Source organism: Lolium perenne, chromosome 3 (genome assembly GCF_019359855.2).
Source record: "Lolium perenne isolate Kyuss_39 chromosome 3, Kyuss_2.0, whole genome shotgun sequence".
Taxonomy (NCBI): Eukaryota; Viridiplantae; Streptophyta; class Magnoliopsida; order Poales; family Poaceae; genus Lolium; species Lolium perenne.
Window position 1 is genome coordinate 280,760,340 of NC_067246.2, and position 17,275 is coordinate 280,777,614.

The 17,275-nt window shown below is 48.6% G+C and overlaps 2 protein-coding genes across 2 annotated transcripts; one reads left to right on the top strand and one right to left on the bottom strand.

Annotated features, from left to right (window-relative positions):
* Positions 1-5,105: 5,105 nt before the first annotated feature.
* Positions 5,106-6,069, top strand: LOC139837674 (acidic endochitinase-like). Its single transcript, XM_071826993.1, has one exon. It carries the CDS (start codon positions 5,188-5,190, stop codon positions 6,067-6,069), a length of 882 nt encoding a protein of 293 aa, XP_071683094.1. The 5' UTR covers positions 5,106-5,187.
* Positions 6,070-12,968: 6,899 nt separating this feature from the next.
* Positions 12,969-16,821, bottom strand: LOC139838191 (uncharacterized). Its single transcript, XM_071827566.1, has 5 exons — positions 16,787-16,821; positions 16,531-16,707; positions 16,084-16,446; positions 15,898-15,996; positions 12,969-13,208 (listed from the first exon to the last, which is right to left on the bottom strand). Exons 1-5 carry the CDS (start codon positions 16,808-16,810, stop codon positions 12,969-12,971), a joined length of 903 nt encoding a protein of 300 aa, XP_071683667.1. The 5' UTR covers positions 16,811-16,821.
* Positions 16,822-17,275: the final 454 nt, after the last annotated feature.

The following is a 17,275-nucleotide window of genomic DNA, read 5'->3' on the forward strand; positions in this document are numbered from 1 at the left end:
TATTTCATGATATATCTTGTATTGTACATTTCATGTTTGATTTTTATAAAAAAATTATAAAAACCTTAAAAATTAGACCAGAGGTAATAAATGTTAGCATAATTATAAATTAAGCACTATTGTTTAGTAATAATTAATAATTACGTCAAACATTGGTGCCCATCATAGCGCTAGCATGTGATGCACCTGGTTGGAAAGTCAGGAGGTGGTTAGTCACCTAGACAAATCTAGCTAAAATAAAAAACCTAGTTTTGGCCTAAAGCGAGGTCAGACGGAAGAACCCACGTCACATGGCAAGAGATGCAAAGCATGTAGGTGTAACAAGTGTTACTTCCGTTTTATAATGTAAGCCTTTTTAGAAAACTAAACTAGCCTTTCTAGAAAAGCTTATGTTTCAAAACCAAGGTACTACTACTTACCTTTAATAAAACCAGTGATACTAATACTAAGTACGTCTAACAATGGTGCACCGGGCACTTGCATATATATATGATTGACCGAGTTAGAGTAAGTAGTTGGTCATGAGTTGGTCACACGGAAGACCGAGCATCACGGAAAGAGAGGCGGATCATGTAGTTGCTTAATTACTATCTTCATTTTTTTTGAGGAACGGGCAGTCGAACCGCCAATCGATTAGATAGAAATAGTGTTAATTAAAGAAGAGTCGCAAGTGAACCGAACGGCAAGAAGCAAAAAGGAAACTAGCCGCAAGCTGCTGGGTGCTAGTATTACTACCTCCATTTTCATGAGTAGGGAGCATAAGTATTTTAATACGAACTTTAACCAAATTTTGAGTAACAAAATCTTAATTATATTGTACGTAATTAGTAGGGACGGAGCTCCCATTCTAGCAAGTTTTGGCTTCAACGAGAATTTAAATTTACCACGAACCTAACCCTGCTTTTAATCCTATGTTATTTTCGCATTATCGTTTCCGCCACACCAAAGTTTTAGTTCGTCCTCCGCCATTGGTAATTAATATTGGATTCGTATTGAAGGACACTTTCTAACGATGCTAAATTTATACCGATAATTTTTATATATTTAAAGTAATTCTAGTTTTAAAAAATGAAAAATAATGATGCCTTATTTATTGAAATGGAGGGAGTACTAACCATTTATCGTAACAAAAAACTAAGCTTTACTACTTATCTCTAATTCAATTAATGCTACTAATACTAAGTACGTCTAACAATGGTGCACCGGCTGCTCGCCTATATATGATTGGCCCAGCTGGAGCAAGTATTCGATCACGTTGTCAGATAGAAGAACAAGCATCACAACAAGAGATGCACAGCATGTAGCTGCTTAATTAGTACAAAATATTTTACGTAATAAAAAACTAAGCGTTACTATACTTGGTAGTTGGCACTAATGAAAATCGGTGCCACTAATAAGTAAAATACGTCTAATGGTGCACCGGGTGCTTTTCTATATATGATTGACTGAGCTAAAGCAATTAGTCAGTCTCCATGCTGCAACCAACCCTTCATTCTGCTACCGAGCCTCAATCGCATTACTGGTTTGGGCCGAATAAGGCCCAACCGTTGTCTGAGTAGAAATGGTAGCAACATGGCAAATTTTTAGTCCCACCTTGCTACTTTAGAGAGGTGGAGACCAACTTATAAGGGAGAATCTTTAGTGCCTTCCAAATAGTAGTAGAAAGACATGCATCACACACAAATAGCGCGTGCGCTCGCGTGAATATTCGCGACTTAAGACATTATCTTTTTGTTACTATAAGAAGCTAGCAAAGCTAAATCAAATTGTGATACGTGGGCGTTGCATCCACCAATTCACCACCGTGCGAGTGTGTTCCAAATGTGCCAACTCCCCTAGGAACCAAATAAGGCACCAAACTAGACAAATGACATGTCACTTTAGCTGCTTCAAACATTACTACCAAAGATTCCACAACATAATCTACACTACTTAAAAAGGAGGAACGTGTTCCTTATTCTGCCAATACGTCAAACCCTTCATCGTCGCACTTCGTCGCGCGTTATCGCGGCCGAATGGGCCAAGCCCAACGAATCCATTTCATTGACTACATCGCCTCTCTCACGAACCACGGAACCAGCGCCGCCGCTTGCTAGGTTAGCGCCTCCCGACCCATCCGCCGTCGCCGCCGAACCGTTCCTGCTCCACCGCTGCCGCCGCCACCAACCGTCCCTGCTGTCGCCGCCTCACCTCCCATCGCCCCGGCCACTTCAATCTCTCCCACCTTCATTCGGTCCTCCAACGCTCAGGTGCGCCTCCTCCTGGTGACCTCAGAGCACCACACGGATGAGGGACGAGCGGCGTCATGTTGTGGTCTAAGTACTATGATGATCAGAGCGGATACAGTTCCTCCATCAAGAGTTATGTGTGATTTTCTCCGTTGTGGAAGGCACTTTGTCCGCGGTATTACACATGTCCAACATTTCAGTGTCGTGTGCCTACCATGTTCTTTATCATATTATAGTGTGTAAATTCCTTGAGACGAGATCATATATATTGGTAGTTAGCATAACAGTGTTCTAGAGATATGCATGTATGTGTAATTATGAATAAAAAGGTACACAATTGATATTTTGAAGCTAAGTTCTATTATGTTGACATTTTTTTGCCCCGGATATATAATTATTGTTGGTGTTATGTAAAATCCTTAATTGTTAAGGCTCTATTAATATTGTGCGGAATTGACCACCATAACTACAATAATCGTGTTTTGTTCATTCAACCTCGTCGAGTTCTTTGGTATCAATCTATTCCAAATTATAAAATGTTCCATATTTTTCTCCGAGTTTTATGCATCTATATGAGTTTTAGTGTGCATCTTAACTAATTTCAGTCTATATGTAGTCCATGTTGAACTATCGATAACATTTTAGCTATAGACGAGTGTTGTGATTGGCAACGGTGATCTTCTTTGATGAAATCCTTCTCCTAAACATTTGTTTATCTACCTGCTTTTACGAGTTCAAACACCGAAGGGTTGATGCATCCAATACCTCATTTCATTTGATATCTCCTCAAGTGTTCCTTTATCTTATTTTCAAAAGTTAAGCATTTATAACAAAAAAAATCAACCTTACATTACTAATTAATGAAAACATTATTTGGCTTGTAGCAACCAATTGTCAGGATTCCCTTCAAGGACGAGTGATGCACCTCGAAAAAGATGAATACCAGTAATAAAAATGTAATTTAAAAAATAAGCGGAACATGGTACTGAATAATATTATGGAAAAAACTTAAATTGAAGAAATTAAATAAAATGAAATAACTTTAGGGGATCCACAAAGAACATGTATTATATGCGAAAAGTCTCTGATTTTCTTGTTTTTATGGAATAGTTAAATTATTTCATATCTTCCCCTAGTTTATAAGTTTTACGTTTATAACATTCTCTCATTTACTTTTAACGTATCCGGATTTTTTTAGGATTTGTAGTTCTTACTTAAATTTGTGTTCTTAAATTTCTTTATTTTCACTTATTTGGTTCATTCTATTCATTTAGTTCGAGTTTTTATTTTTATTTGTTTGAATCTATTTATTCTAATTCTCTATTTTTTCCATACTTTTGTGGAGTGTGTTGCCATGTGTGTAAAACCAATTCCATGTCATTAAAATGCTCAATGTTTCTGAATCACAAAAACATTATGTATTACACCCATTTCATTTACGTATAGGAAGGTTATCCTTGACAAGTACAACTTTTCTACGAAGGAACCACGTGAATATCTTAACATTTAGTTTCCACGAGTATTTTAGGAAACATATGATATTTTTTAATTGATCTTGCAACCATGCCACCCACTCTTTATCAGTTAGATCTCTTCTAAAACCTATCTTTAAAGGAACTTCAAGAAAAGTAAAGATTGGTAAAAGTCAAATTTACCGACAAAAGCACCAAATGTTTTTATGGTCGGTTGAGGCTACTAATAACTCCTTGATAGTCCCGCCATTTCACATGTGCACAATATTGGTTTCTAATTATTCTTGAAGTAGACAACGGGTCGTGTCATGCGTGCACTTATCAGATCGAAGGACCTCAAGGTTTTGCTAAATATTATCTCACCGAAGCAAACTCAAGGTTTTGGTCCTACAACGTGAATATACACACAATAATGATGGATCTGGGTCCTCTCACGTTGAGGAGGTAAGTGCGAGCGCTATAGTGATAGGATATAGTGTAACAACACCTTTAAGGAAGGTTAGAGTATTGTAGCAGATAATATTTTTTTCGAAATGGGGTGATCCCCGGCCTCTGCATCGGTTGATGCACACAGCCTTTTATTAATCAAACGAGAATTCAAAGTTTACAATTCAATGATCACCTAGCAGATGTTGTGTATTAGGGCATGTACAATGGTAGGGAATGTGTGCCTTCTCTCAATAATCCACGTCATCAAGAGAAGACGATAAATATAAACGATACAATGCATTAGCTCTTATTGCTATCTCTTGCAATAAATGATAATTAATTATTTTTTGTAGAAAATTATGCGGTTAAGGGAAGACAAGTGGTACAATGAGAAAAATAGCCTTCTCTTATTTCATAAGAGATCATACCTTAGGAAGACAACCTTATCTTTCTTCCTTCTCTCTCCTCCAACTAAACAAAAATTCAACGTGGCAAACGTAAGGAAATGCTGACATCACCCCATTATTGTACATGCCCTAATGTAACATAGCTAATTATTTTAGGTAATTAATGTATAAATTGTATAAACAAAATTTGTTACGTTATAATTTTGGTTTGTCGCACATATTGTTGGTGTTCTAGTTTATTACGGTGGTTTGTTCGTGTTTTGAACGCACGCTCTGTTTCAATAATCTTTGATGAACCGTTATCAGTCCGAGTAAATTAAGCATGGGTAGTTTCTGCCGTGGTTAAGCATTCACGGATGGTTAAGTAGTGTGCATACTTTACTTGACCGCAACCACTATGTCTCGGTAAATTCAGACGCAGGAGCGGACGTGCGATGCCACGAAAGGTCGATCGAAAGCTACTTTAAAAAAGCATCCGTGACGTACGGCACGAGCTGAGGCGCTTCATCAAGCCACTATAAAAACACCAGATGTATGCAATAGCCCATCACAACTCAAAACACAAAGCACAGCTCACTGTCTCTCAGTAGCCTCTCTACACTCTTTCTTGTTCTAGCTAGGCAAGCTCCGGTAATTTATCCCAGGCCAGCCATGAAAAGCCGATCTCTCACCCCCTTCTTGCTCGCTGGCTCCCTCGTCGTGGCTTTCCTCGCCACATGCCAGGCCGGCAGCATAGCCGTCTACTGGGGCCAGAACGACGGCGAGGCGTCGCTGGCCGAGACGTGCGCGTCTGGAAACTACGAGTTTGTCATCCTTGCTTTCCTTCCCAAGTTCGGCAAGGGCCAGACGCCGGAGCTAAACCTTGCCAGCCACTGCGACCCCTCGTCAGGTGGTTGCAGAAGCCAGAGCAAAGATATCCAGTCGTGCCAGCGCAGCGGCGTCAAGGTCCTGCTCTCCATCGGCGGCGGCGACGTGAGCTACGGCCTCTCGTCCCCTGGCGACGCCAGTCAGGTCGCCATGTACCTATGGAACAACTACCTGGGCGGCACGTCTTCCTCTCGCCCTTTGGGCGACGCCGTACTCGACGGCATCGACTTCGACATCGAGCTCGGCAGCGCCAAGTTCTGGAACAATCTCGCCACGGACCTGAAGAAGTTGGGCAAGACGGTGCTGCTGAGCGCTGCGCCGCAGTGCCCATTCCCCGACGAGTGGGATGGCGGCGCGATCAACACCGGCCTGTTCGACTTCGTGTGGGTGCAGTTCTACAACAACGAGGAGTGCCAGTTTAGCGCAGGTCGGAGTGCATTCCTTAACGCATGGAAGAAGTGGGAGTCGGTGCCGGCGGGGAAAATCTTCCTTGGACTACCGGCTTCCAAAGACGCTGCGGGGACGGGGTTCGTGCCCGCCCGCGAGCTCACCTCGCGTGTTCTGCCGCTGATCAAGGGCTCTCCCAAGTACGGTGGTGTCATGCTGTGGTCCAAGTTCTACGACGACCGCACGGGTTACAGCGACGCCATCAAGAGCCACGTCTGAGTCCATGCAGAGTTCGTCCGGCCCGGCGATGTGTGTTGCATCTTGCGCGTGTTCTTTATAGTGTCTGGTATCGAGCAGCTAGGCGTGGCTTGCCTTTTCACTCTCGCGTCATTGACATTGAGACTTCAAAATCCAGCGATCGAGTTGGCGAGCTGGCCGAAAACGTGGATGGACCGATTTTGAAGCACGGCACGCTCTCAGTCAGTTCAATCCGCTCCTACTAGGCCGGGAACCAGGACCAGGATGCTTTACTCGCGATCGCGCGCATGAGCCAAAGTCACTCCAACGCTGGCGAATCTGAATCTGAATGCGCAATCCAACCCACCCACACAGGATCCAACCCCCTCTTTCTCAGTTTTTGGTATTTAAGAGGGTTTTGTGTATAATGTTGCTGGTTGTAATTTTTGGGGCTGATCAGGACTAGATCTCCATCTGTGCATGTGGTTCTTTGGGAACTTGCTCTATCTTATATAGCATATCAAGCAAGATGGTTTATTTGCAACCGATGGTAATATAGGTAGTACTTAACACGTGTTGATAATAATGTCAAGTTTTATATGATGCTACAGGTCCTGCCGTTTTGGTTTGCTGCAGCAGGGGAGGGTCCGAACATATTGGCCTGCCTTTGAGTAAGACATTGCTGCCTGGTATACAACGAACTCCCTCACTGGCCTGCTGCTTCGGCCCCGGTGCTTCTGGATGCTTCTTTTGTAATACTGGTTGGATGAATTTCGGAGCGGACTCGAAGTTGTAGTAACTGTTCTTTCCCCTGTGCACATTTTCGTTGCTAACTTGCATTCGTGTTAAATTGAACTGCCAAGTCCGAGTTTAATTTTAGATGTAGATGTCACATTTGCTGTGTTGTGTGTGCTGTTAGTATAATGTATCTAATTGTTGTGTGGACCAAAGGTCCAAAGAAGAGAATAGGTCTTGTGAAACTTTTGAACAGATTTGCTGTTCATTAATTTCAAACTTGGGAGTCGATAAAGTCTATTTGGTTAGACTTGCTGTTTAATGTTTGAATTGTGATCGTCCAAAAAAGAAGGCAAGTAATGCCAAAATTTTCTAAGAACATTACTAATTAACTGCTACCTTTAATTTCCCCAAATGATTCAGAACTGATCAGGTTAGTCGTCCGAGCATGAAGTAGCGGTCAGATCGACCTGCACATGCACGTACGTGAGCCAATGTAAGGCTAGCTTCTAACTCGATCTCGTAGCTCGCTACTACTGTCCAAGGGGAGCCGGCATGTACGGCACTAGTTCTCTCCCGCCCAAATGCTACGAAAACTAGGGATCCATTAGCTGATTCGAGTAACGGTACGTACGTGTCCGGCCACAAGGACCATGCTACACATATACTCGAAGCCCATACAGATAAGCACAATCGTTTTGTTACCGTTTAAGGGAGAATGAATCGATGCAACGACGCTCTATCATCAATCAAAAGATAAACTCTACACCTTTTTTTTTTTGCTAAATTTCGCCAATCTATTAATAACCATCAATACTAGTGCAAGCAGATCTAAAGTAATAATAATTACAAGTAGACCTTTGAACCACCTAGCGACGACTACAGACATGAGCGAGCGAGCCGAAGGCGCGCCGCTGTTCTCGCCCTTGCATCACCGGAGTCAGGCAAAGCTTGTCGTAGTAGAGCTTGTTGTAGTAGACAAACGGGAAGTCGTCGTGCTAAGACCTATAGGACTAGCGCACCAGAGCAACAACCATTGCCAAAAATGACAACCGTAGATCGGAAGAGACTGACCCGAAACCACTCAAACGAACACGAAAACCGACCGGATCCTAGGAGATCCACCGGGCACACGACTCGACGCGCCCTCCGCCGATGCAAGACGCACCGGAGAGAGGATAGGGCGAGAAGGATCTTATTCTGATTTTAGGATGTAGCCGCCGCCTCACCATCCCAAAGAAGACACTGAAAACAACCTAACAAAGAACAAAAACTCTCCGCCGGTGAGAGGCCGTTGTCCGTCACACCTCCAAGACGCCAAGGCCACCGGAGGCGGAGAGGACCAACGGCGTCGCCGGCGAGGGGACGAAGCCCTAGATCAAATTGTGATATGTGGGCGTTGCAATATCTCATCTCTCCTTACTGGATTTCTCAACACTTCCTACTTGTATTTCTTTCTATTAGACAAACTATCAATAACCTCTTTTCACGACTATTGGATGGCAGGACCTACCTAGGGATCACCTGAATGAAAAGCCATCGCTCAGATTTTCGATCATCCAGTGACCTACCATTATTCTTCGTAACCGGGTACACCGCCTAAGAAAAATGTGATTCTCTAAGGGCATCTAAAATGCAAGGTGCAAGGTTCACGTCTTGTTATAGCACACCGTTTTTTTTATTTATTTCAGGAGTTTCCCGCTCGTTTTTCTTGTAAATATCTTTCAGAACAAAAACTTTTGTTCCGATATTTTTCTCGCTGGATTTCGCCACGGCTAGCACACCTAATTTTGGTTAGCCCCACTACCAAATTTTCATATTGTCAACAACGTTTTCCAAGAATCGTAGATTCTATGCTCCGATCTAGGTGATTTTGGTGGCGTCGGAAGCACTCGGGAAGTTAGATCTATCGACAAATTAAACCTATCAGAAAAATGGTGGGCCTCCCAAAGACCAATGAAATCTACCGATGAAATAGTTTGGCGGGAAAACCCAGGAAATATGCGTGCCGAAAATTGGATGGGAGATTTGGCGGAATGAAAAACAGGCGGTAAAGATGCCAAAAGTTGAAAGAGGGCGGGAAAGGTCCCAAAACTTCGATCTCGAGCCATAGCCATGCGGAAATGGGTGGGATGACTATGGAACCTTGAGACAATCTGGAACCTTAGCATGCTGCCACGACACCGAGACGATGCATGGATTTCACGCATGCAATAGTGACGCACTAGACCTTAAAATGCCACATGGAATCACATCTAATAGCCACTTTCACCCAAAAATGTTATGCACTCCCTCCTTCCCATGGAATAAGGCGTAAAAAATTCTGCACGGCGATTAAGGTGGTTAACGCGCGATGATTTGTTTCCAAATGTACCCCTCATAAATCTCTACCTCCCTCCTTATTTTTCTCCCTTGCCGTTCATCGCCGGAGAAAACTTTAGAATTAACTACCCACACCAGGCCTCCTCATTTTGCTGGAATTAATGCCGCGTGCTGGCACACAGCCAATTGAAGTTGCATGCACACTGCTTTGAAATGGAAGCCTGCATGCAGGGTGATTTAGAGCATCTCCAGCCGCGTCCCCCAAACCGTCCCCCAAAGCGCGCCGGATCGAGCGTTTGGGGGACGTGTTTTGTTCGTGCCGCGTTTGGGGGACGTCGCTCCCCAGCCGCGTCCCCCAAACGCCGCCCCAAACATTAAAATTACTTTTTTTGGCTAGAAAAAACTATTTACTAATATTCAAATCGGTTGAACATAAACTAATTATATATAAAACTTCGGAAAAATATAATTAAATACATATAAACTATCTAATTCTTCTTCTTCGCTGATGGCCCCGCCTCGTCGTCGTCATCGCGGTGGCGCTTCCTGCTCGCCACCTCTTCCGAAGAGGCGGTGTCGGCGCCCGACGCGTCGGAGTCCTCCTCGTCGTCGGCGGTGAACGTCGGCTGCGACTTTGCCTTTGCCTTTGCCTTTGCCTTTGCCTTGGCCTTGGCCTTGGCCTTGGCGGCCTTGGCGGCCTTGGCCTTGGCCGCCTTCGCCTTGGCCGCCTTCGCCTTCGCACGGGCCACCGACGCCGCCGCGTCCTCGCTCTCTTCTTCCTCCGCGTCCTCCTCCCAGCCCAGCCATTCCTCCTCGCTGTCAACTGGCGGCGGGGAATCGTCGCCGCTGCTCGGCGTCCTGGCTCTCTCCCACCAATGGCGCCAGCCAGCAGGCTTTCCCTCGCTGGAGGTGTCGGACGGGAGCTGGGAGATGTAGCTCATCGTCGCTGGAGGTGTCGGATGGAGGCTTGGATGAATGGTGGCGTACGTACGGCGTACGTACGGGTCTTATTGAGCGCGGATGAACGGCGGCGCAGAAGTCAAAGAGAGCAGCGGTTGCTCTTCCGAGGAGTCGGCGCTCCATTCCGGCGGGGTTGGCGCGCCGTCGACGCGGTTGCCAATGCGACGGTTCCGCTTCCTGGCAACTGCACCGTCGCTACGTATGTGGCGGTTGAGCGTCCGAGCCGCTGACGGGTCGGGCCCGCGCCTCCTCGCCTCTCATTTCGTTGTGTCCGGCGTGCCCGGTGCGTCCCCTGTGGGACGGGGACGGGCTCGGGACGCCGGACACCGTATCGGGCCGCGCCGGACAAAAAAGGCCTTTGGGGCGCGCGGCTGGGAACGTTTTTTTGTCCGACGCGCCCCAAATCGCTTTGGGGGACGGTTTGGGGGACGCGACTGGAGATGCTCTTAGTTGCATGCGAAGGAGTAAAGTACGGAAGGGCAAGTTGGCAAGTATGAGACTACTTCTACACCCGCGCCTTAGAGCATCTCCAGCCGCATCCCCCAAAGCGTCCCCAAAGGGATTTGGGCTGCGCCGGACAATAAAAGCGTTCCCAGCCGCGTGCCCTAAATTCTTTTTTTGTCCGGCGCGGCCCAATACGCTGTCCCGCGCCCCGAGCCTGTCCCCGCTACACAGGGGACGCTTGGGTCACGCCGGACACAACGAAAAGCGAGGCGTGGCGGGACCGGCGCGTCAGCGGCACATTCAAGTTTGAACCTAACCGTCGTCTGCCTCACGACGGAAGTTATTGGCGCAGTGACACACGAACGAAGCGTTGCAGCTTTGCCTTAATGGCGACGGAGGGGCAGATGAGATGTCTCGTTGGTGATGCGCAACCTCCACGCGTTGTCGGTGTTCGCACGTCACCGCGCGTTCCCGCACTTTCTTCCCGCCGCTTCTGGCCTCTTCCCGCGCTATCTTCCCGCCGGCGTCTATAAAAGCCCCCCTCCCCCGGCTCAATGGCAGCCACCACAGCCGCCGACACCCCTTTCTCCGCGCAAGCACAACCCTCGTCGCTCGAACACCACTGCGCAATGATGAACCGCCCCGACGCCGGCCAGTTCCCTCCACCACCGTGCCCGCCAGCACCTCCACCACCGGAAGCACCGCAATTCGACATCGACACTGCCGTAGAGGAAGAGTCGTGGCGGCGTCTGGCGTAGCGGTGGCGTGCAGAGCGGCTGCATCGATGAGAGGCAATCGAGCAGCGGGAGCATCTATAGCGGGAGTCGGCAGCGGGAGACCCCGAAGCTGAGGTGAACACGATGTGGGAGGAGGCGGCACTGGTGGACACCATTGCGGCGTTCGACGCCGCCATGGCGGAAAAGGCGTGGTGGCGCCGGACGGAGGAGATAGCCGAGCGGTGGTGTGCAGAGCGGCAACGCCAGCACATGGAGGGGAGCTCCAGTACCGTGAACGGCGGGAGGCGATCGAGCAGCGGCGGTGGGAGGCGGTGGAGCGTCAGCAGCGGCAGGCGGCGGAGGAGCGTCAGCAGCGGGAGGTGGCGCTGGCGGCACCAGAGGCGGCCTGGGGGCGTGGGTGGATGTGTTGGCGGCGGAGGCCGACCCGTTGGCGGTGCAACTGGAGGCACAAATGGAGGAGGAGGAGGACAAGGTGGAGCAGGAGGATAACGACGACGACGACTTCGAGTGGTCCGACGACGACGGGCCGCACCCAGACGAGATAGCGGATCAGCAACGAGCGTTCGTCGAGTCCTTCGAGTCGGAAAAGAAGCTCCAGGACGACGCCCGTGCCCGCGAAGATGCGCAGATTCGCCGCGCCGTCGAGCTCTCCCTCTAGGCGGCGCAGCAGGGGAGGGCAGGCGACGACGCGCTGCTGGAGCAGCGGCTTCTGGCCTCCGCCCTATGCATGGAGAGGCGGCGCGAGCAGCAGGAGCTGCGGCGGAGGGTAGGCGACGACGGGGCAGGGCCGTCGAACGCACCGCCGGGCGGCCAGTAGGCTAGGGTTTAGATGAAATCTAGCTGTGTTCATTCAAACTTTGTAATATATAATCAAATTTGAATGAAAACCTTTATATTCGTGCAATTATATTTATTTGGGGTGGGCGTTTGGGGGACGCGGCTGGGGAGCGACGTCCACCAAACGCTGCACGAACGAAACACGTCCCCCAAACGCTCGATCCGGTGCCGTTTGGGGATGCTTTGGAGGACGCGGCTGGAGATGCTCTTATGCTTTGACGAAAACTGCAAAAAAATTATACGCCCTAAGCAAAAGAAACGGAGGGAGTAGTTGTTAAGGTTCCCGAGAGAAACATGAAATGTTATGTAGTTGTTGTCCTTGGGCACAAAAGAAAGTCCCCGATGATACACGTCGTTACCCAAAAAATTGGTTGTCTATTGCATCGTTGCCTTGATGCATGGCGACATAGAGCCTGCCTTCCATTCAAGAAGTATGTAAAGATGCATGCATACGCGTACCGTGGTCAACGACATGAAATAACAATAACATATGTAGTGAGTGTAGGAAGTGGTATCATATCAAGCAAATATCAAAGCGAGTAAAAACGAAAAGTAATGAGTTTTCATCCAAAATTCTTGCAGCTAAGGGCCACAAAATGCATGTGGTGGACCAGGTTCATTTAGCATTGCTATGCATGCAATTTCCTCACACGTGCTATTATCTATACTATTATATGAAGTTGGTACGTTACTTTGCATGAAAACTTTGGGCTTTATTAACCAACAGTGGAACCTGCGATATCCGCCTGAAGGCTGGACACGAGGAAAGGCGGTGACAGTTCCATCCAACAGCTCGTAGCTTCTATAGTGCAAGCGTGCTTAGCACATATATATATGGCCAGAGTATTAGATGATCTTATTACATGATAAATAACAAAAGAACTAAAAAAAAAAGAACTAAGCCCTTCAATTTCTTGGATTATAGGCGCAACAACTGCGCGAGAACCAGCGCGAGTCCCATGGGTTGACGATCTCCAAGCAGTCAACTTCCATAAGCACTCGCGTAAAACCTCGGAGCCTTGCGAAGACAACGCCTTCACGCAGTGCCATTGCCTCGGCAATCAGCGGATCAGTGATCCCAGACAATGGTTTACTCCGGGCACCAACGAAGCCAGCAGGGTTTCTCACAACACCCCCTGCTACACCCTTCATGAAATCAACAGCAATACCTGCATCGGTATTAATCTTAATCCAACCGTCTTCAGGAGGACGCCATCCATGGCCCGGTAAGACTCGAGCTTGCTTCAGTTGAACCTCAAGCAAAGCAAGATCATCTCGGGTTCTATTCATAGTCTGAACCGGATCCAAACTAACCTGTCATGGGTAATATTATTGCGTGATATCCAAATTGCCCACATGACGGTAATAATCTTCGCCCGATCACCATGTAGAATAATCGGATCACATAAAATGTCCTTCATCCAAGAACTACAGTGGAGCTCTGGTATCTTAATATCCAGCCACGATCTCGCCTCCACCCAGAACCTCTTTGCATGGGAGCATTTCAACAGAGCATGCATCATGTCCTTGTTTGCAGAAAGGCAAACTTTGCATCGTGCCAAAATATGCCTGTGCTGGTTGCTTGACAAATTAGTACGCCCCGCACATAATCAATCAAAATCAAGGTAATAATACACCGTATTATGATATCAAATCAAGGTAATCACGATATCAAATAATCAATGTAATCACGATATCAAAAACAGGTCTCTCACGTCGCCCAAAATACTTGCCAAAAAATCGCTCTCATTATCATAAAAAGCTTGCCAAATATCTCTCTTATTATCATAAACGCTTACCAAAATCTACCTCGTTACCACGATGTATTACCACAATCCAACTCTATGGCACTAAGCACGCCATCAAATCACATATATTACTTTCCAAAAGCAATCAAACGTCATTGACTCGTTCCGGTGGGCGCAACATCCCTGGCACACACGATGGTGAGGATGAGCAACTCGTGGAAGGCCATGGTGAGCGCGGCGTCTGCGACCCGCGTGCCGGCGGAAAGGAGCTACTCGTGGACAAACACTTCAAGTGTGGTGTCCTCGCCTCTCTCGCATGGTTGTGAGGTGGAGCAACTCGTGTGGCTGCGTGGCCATTGTCCTAGGCGCGATCGGGAGTACCGAGTGACGAAAGACAAGGTCGGCCTCAAGTGGGCGGTGGATGGTCACTGGCCACAGCGGGCGCGATGTCACCGTCGTATGCAACGGTGAGGAGGAGTGAGTCGTGGATGGCCACGGTATGCGGTGTCCTACTCGCTTCGGTCAGTTGGCTCATGCAACATGCTCAAGACCACCCACATGAACTCGAAGGTACTCTACAAGTAGGACAATTCTCGCCCTTCCTTCATACAAGTGCTTCCACTTGGTTCCATACCATCCTGTCGCCTACAGATATGATGGTGGATGCCCTGAAGAAACCCATGTACGTTTGATCATCTTCACTACTTTCAACCGGCAGCTACCATATCCGTTCACTACAGGAATCGGCGGGTACGCCGACGGCCGGCTGCCCTCGGCGTAGCCATGCCTTGCCCTCGGCGTAGGCTACGCCGACGGCAGCCCTCGGCGTACGTCGTCGGCGTCTGGGTCCCTCGGCACAGACGTGTCCACCGTCGGCGTAGGCATGGCCGTCGGCGTACACCACCTACGCCGAGGACCATGCTCACCGTCGGCGTACGCACCGTCGGCGTACGCTCGCCGGCGTGCCGTCGCCGTTAACGGCGCGATGCCATACGCCGAGGGCATCCCCCTCGGCATAGAGAGCCACCAGAGGCGACGTGGCGCAGCGTGGCGGGCCGTAGCCAGGAGCTACGCCGAGGGCAACCCCCTCGGCATATGCATGGCCCATGCAGGCCACGTGGAGCGACGAGGTGCGGCCAGGTGAGGTGGCCTATGCCGACGGCAATGCCCTCGGCATAGGCTCGACCATATGGTCATGCCAGGGCCCTATGCCGACGGCATTGCCCTCGGCGTATGCCCTACCATTTTTTTTTCGATTTAAATTGGGTTCCAATTCATCTAAATTCAGTTCAGCAGGTCCAATTCATCCAAATTCATCCAAATTCACCATAATTCACATAAATAGCATGAAATCCACATAGTAGCATCCAAATACATCCAAATTCACCATAATTCACATAAATAGCATGAAATCCACATAGTAGCATACATGGTGCATGTAATAGCATACAAGAGGAGAGTGCCATGTCATCCAATACATAGTAGTAGGTAGCAAATGATGGCAAGCAAGAAGCCCGGTGCCGACTAGCGGAGGAAGGACCCGGGCGGGGTGTGTCCGCCCACATCGTTGGCGAAACGAGCAGCCCGGGGTTGCGCTCCGGTAGAAGCTGCAGAAGAACCACCTGGAGAAGGACCGGTAGCACGCCCAGGAGAAGTCGACGGAGAGGCACCGGGAGTAGTCCCAGGAGTAGTCGACGGAGAGGCACCAGCAGAACGCCCAGGAGACCGACCACCTTCATGAACCGGTGTGACCTCGCGCCCACCCGGCGATGCCTGGTTCCCGGACCATCCCGTTCCCTACGTGTTCCCTACATGTTAGCAACTTGCGAGGCAAAGGAAAGTGGTAACTACTGGTTTGGCAAAGAACTTACCTCCGGCGTGGATCCGTAGTAAGTCGCAGCGAAAGCTGCCTTCGATGGCATGATAGGCATGTCCCCCGCCACGGTAACTCGAGCCGGTGGCGGTGTACCAGTAGACATAGAGATCATCATTTCCTGCAAGATAGGTTACAAGTTAGGCTTTGCAGAAATAAAGCATCAAACTGAGACTTGTCATCTACTTGCGCGAGAAGAAAGATTCAGACTTACTGATATATACGACATATAGGCCGTATTCTGCCTATTCCACTGGGCAGCGGCCTGCTGATACGCTTCATTGCAGGCTTCGAAGGCCGCCTCGAAGTCAGGCTACAATTTCAGAAACAATGAATCTCGTAAACACTTAGCCATGTAGGAAGGAAAACCGGAAAGAGGATGAAAATGAGGAAAACTTACATCGTAGGCGGGTGGACGAGCAGGCCGTGGACGAGGCTGGGGGCTGTCGGCGGTGAGGGTATGCTTGAGGCGTGTGTAGCTCGTGGAGTGGGTAGGCTTGACCGCCTTATTCAGCCAAGGGAAACGGCCATGCGGACGCCCGTGCCCCGACAGGACCAACGACTCCTCGTCGACCGGAATGCTCAAGGGGTCATACACCTCGGGGTGACGAGACTTGACCATGTCGCAGTAGTCCTCCTTGGCGGCCTTGGCATTGCCGTAGTACTGTGGCTGAGGCAATGCGGGATTGGGCTTCTGCTTCGTCCGCATCATGTCATATATCTGGGCATCATGAAGCACCACCCCAGGTGGTGCCTCGGCCACCTGCATCGCGAAAAGAAAAGTTAAGCGTACCACAAATGAGACATGGCGGGAAATGAATGAAGGTCGTTCCATGTATATACATACCTTTTTCCCCTTGAAGCGGGTGTAGTCGCGGTTTCCCGCGCAGTGTGTGCCACCGGTGCCTCGGTTCTCCATGTTACGCCTCGACACGGCTGCAAACTCCTCGTCCTGCCTGAGCCACCTCGCCCTAATCAGCTCCTCCCATGCCTCCCTATGCTGCTCGGCCCACTCGGGACAAACCTGAAAACGCAATACTCAGCTCAAGATAATTCAATGAAAACTTAGCAGCAATGTAGAATCTCATTGACATTTTACTCACCGACATGTACTCCTCAATGGTCATTGCCCATTCCTCCGTAGGTTCGTTACCAACATAGTACTCCTTCTTGACCCTCTTACCCTTGTTAGCCCAGAAGGCACTAGCGCTGGTGAACTTTTGGTTGTACCACTGCTGCGGTGTCAACCTCTCGCAAGCGCCACGCAAAGTGAGACGCGCCTGCGTGTCATGCTCCGGGTCCACACGATAGAAGCACTTCAATCATGCATAAATCAGTTGTGAAAGTCATGAGTTAGCACATTAGGGTCATCAACTATGAACGGTGCTCGAGAAATATATGCCTTACCCAGAACTTGGTGGTCACAGCCTCAGCAGCTGTCGCGAAGCCTACGGCAGGGGCATCCTCATAGTCCGCCCAAGTAGTGGCTAGCTTCGTCGGGCCACTGATACGTCCAAAACGTATCTACTTTCCCGAACACTTTTGCTATTGTTTTGCCTCTAATTTGTGTATTTTGGATGCAACTAACACGG

Bases quoted from the DNA above. Each gene is read 5' to 3' on its own strand.
- LOC139837674 (XM_071826993.1), top strand. From the start codon at position 5,188: ATGAAAAGCCGATCTCTCACCCCCTTCTTGCTCGCTGGCTCCCTCGTC.
- LOC139838191 (XM_071827566.1), bottom strand. From the start codon at position 16,810: ATGACCATTGAGGAGTACATGTCG. The intron at 16,708-16,786 runs GTGAGTAAAATG...TTGCGTTTTCAG, and splicing joins CCATTGAGGAGTACATGTCG to GTTTGTCCCGAGTGGGCCGA. The intron at 13,209-15,897 runs GTAAGTCTGAAT...GATTTCATGAAG, and splicing joins CCTATATGTCGTATATATCA to GGTGTAGCAGGGGGTGTTGT.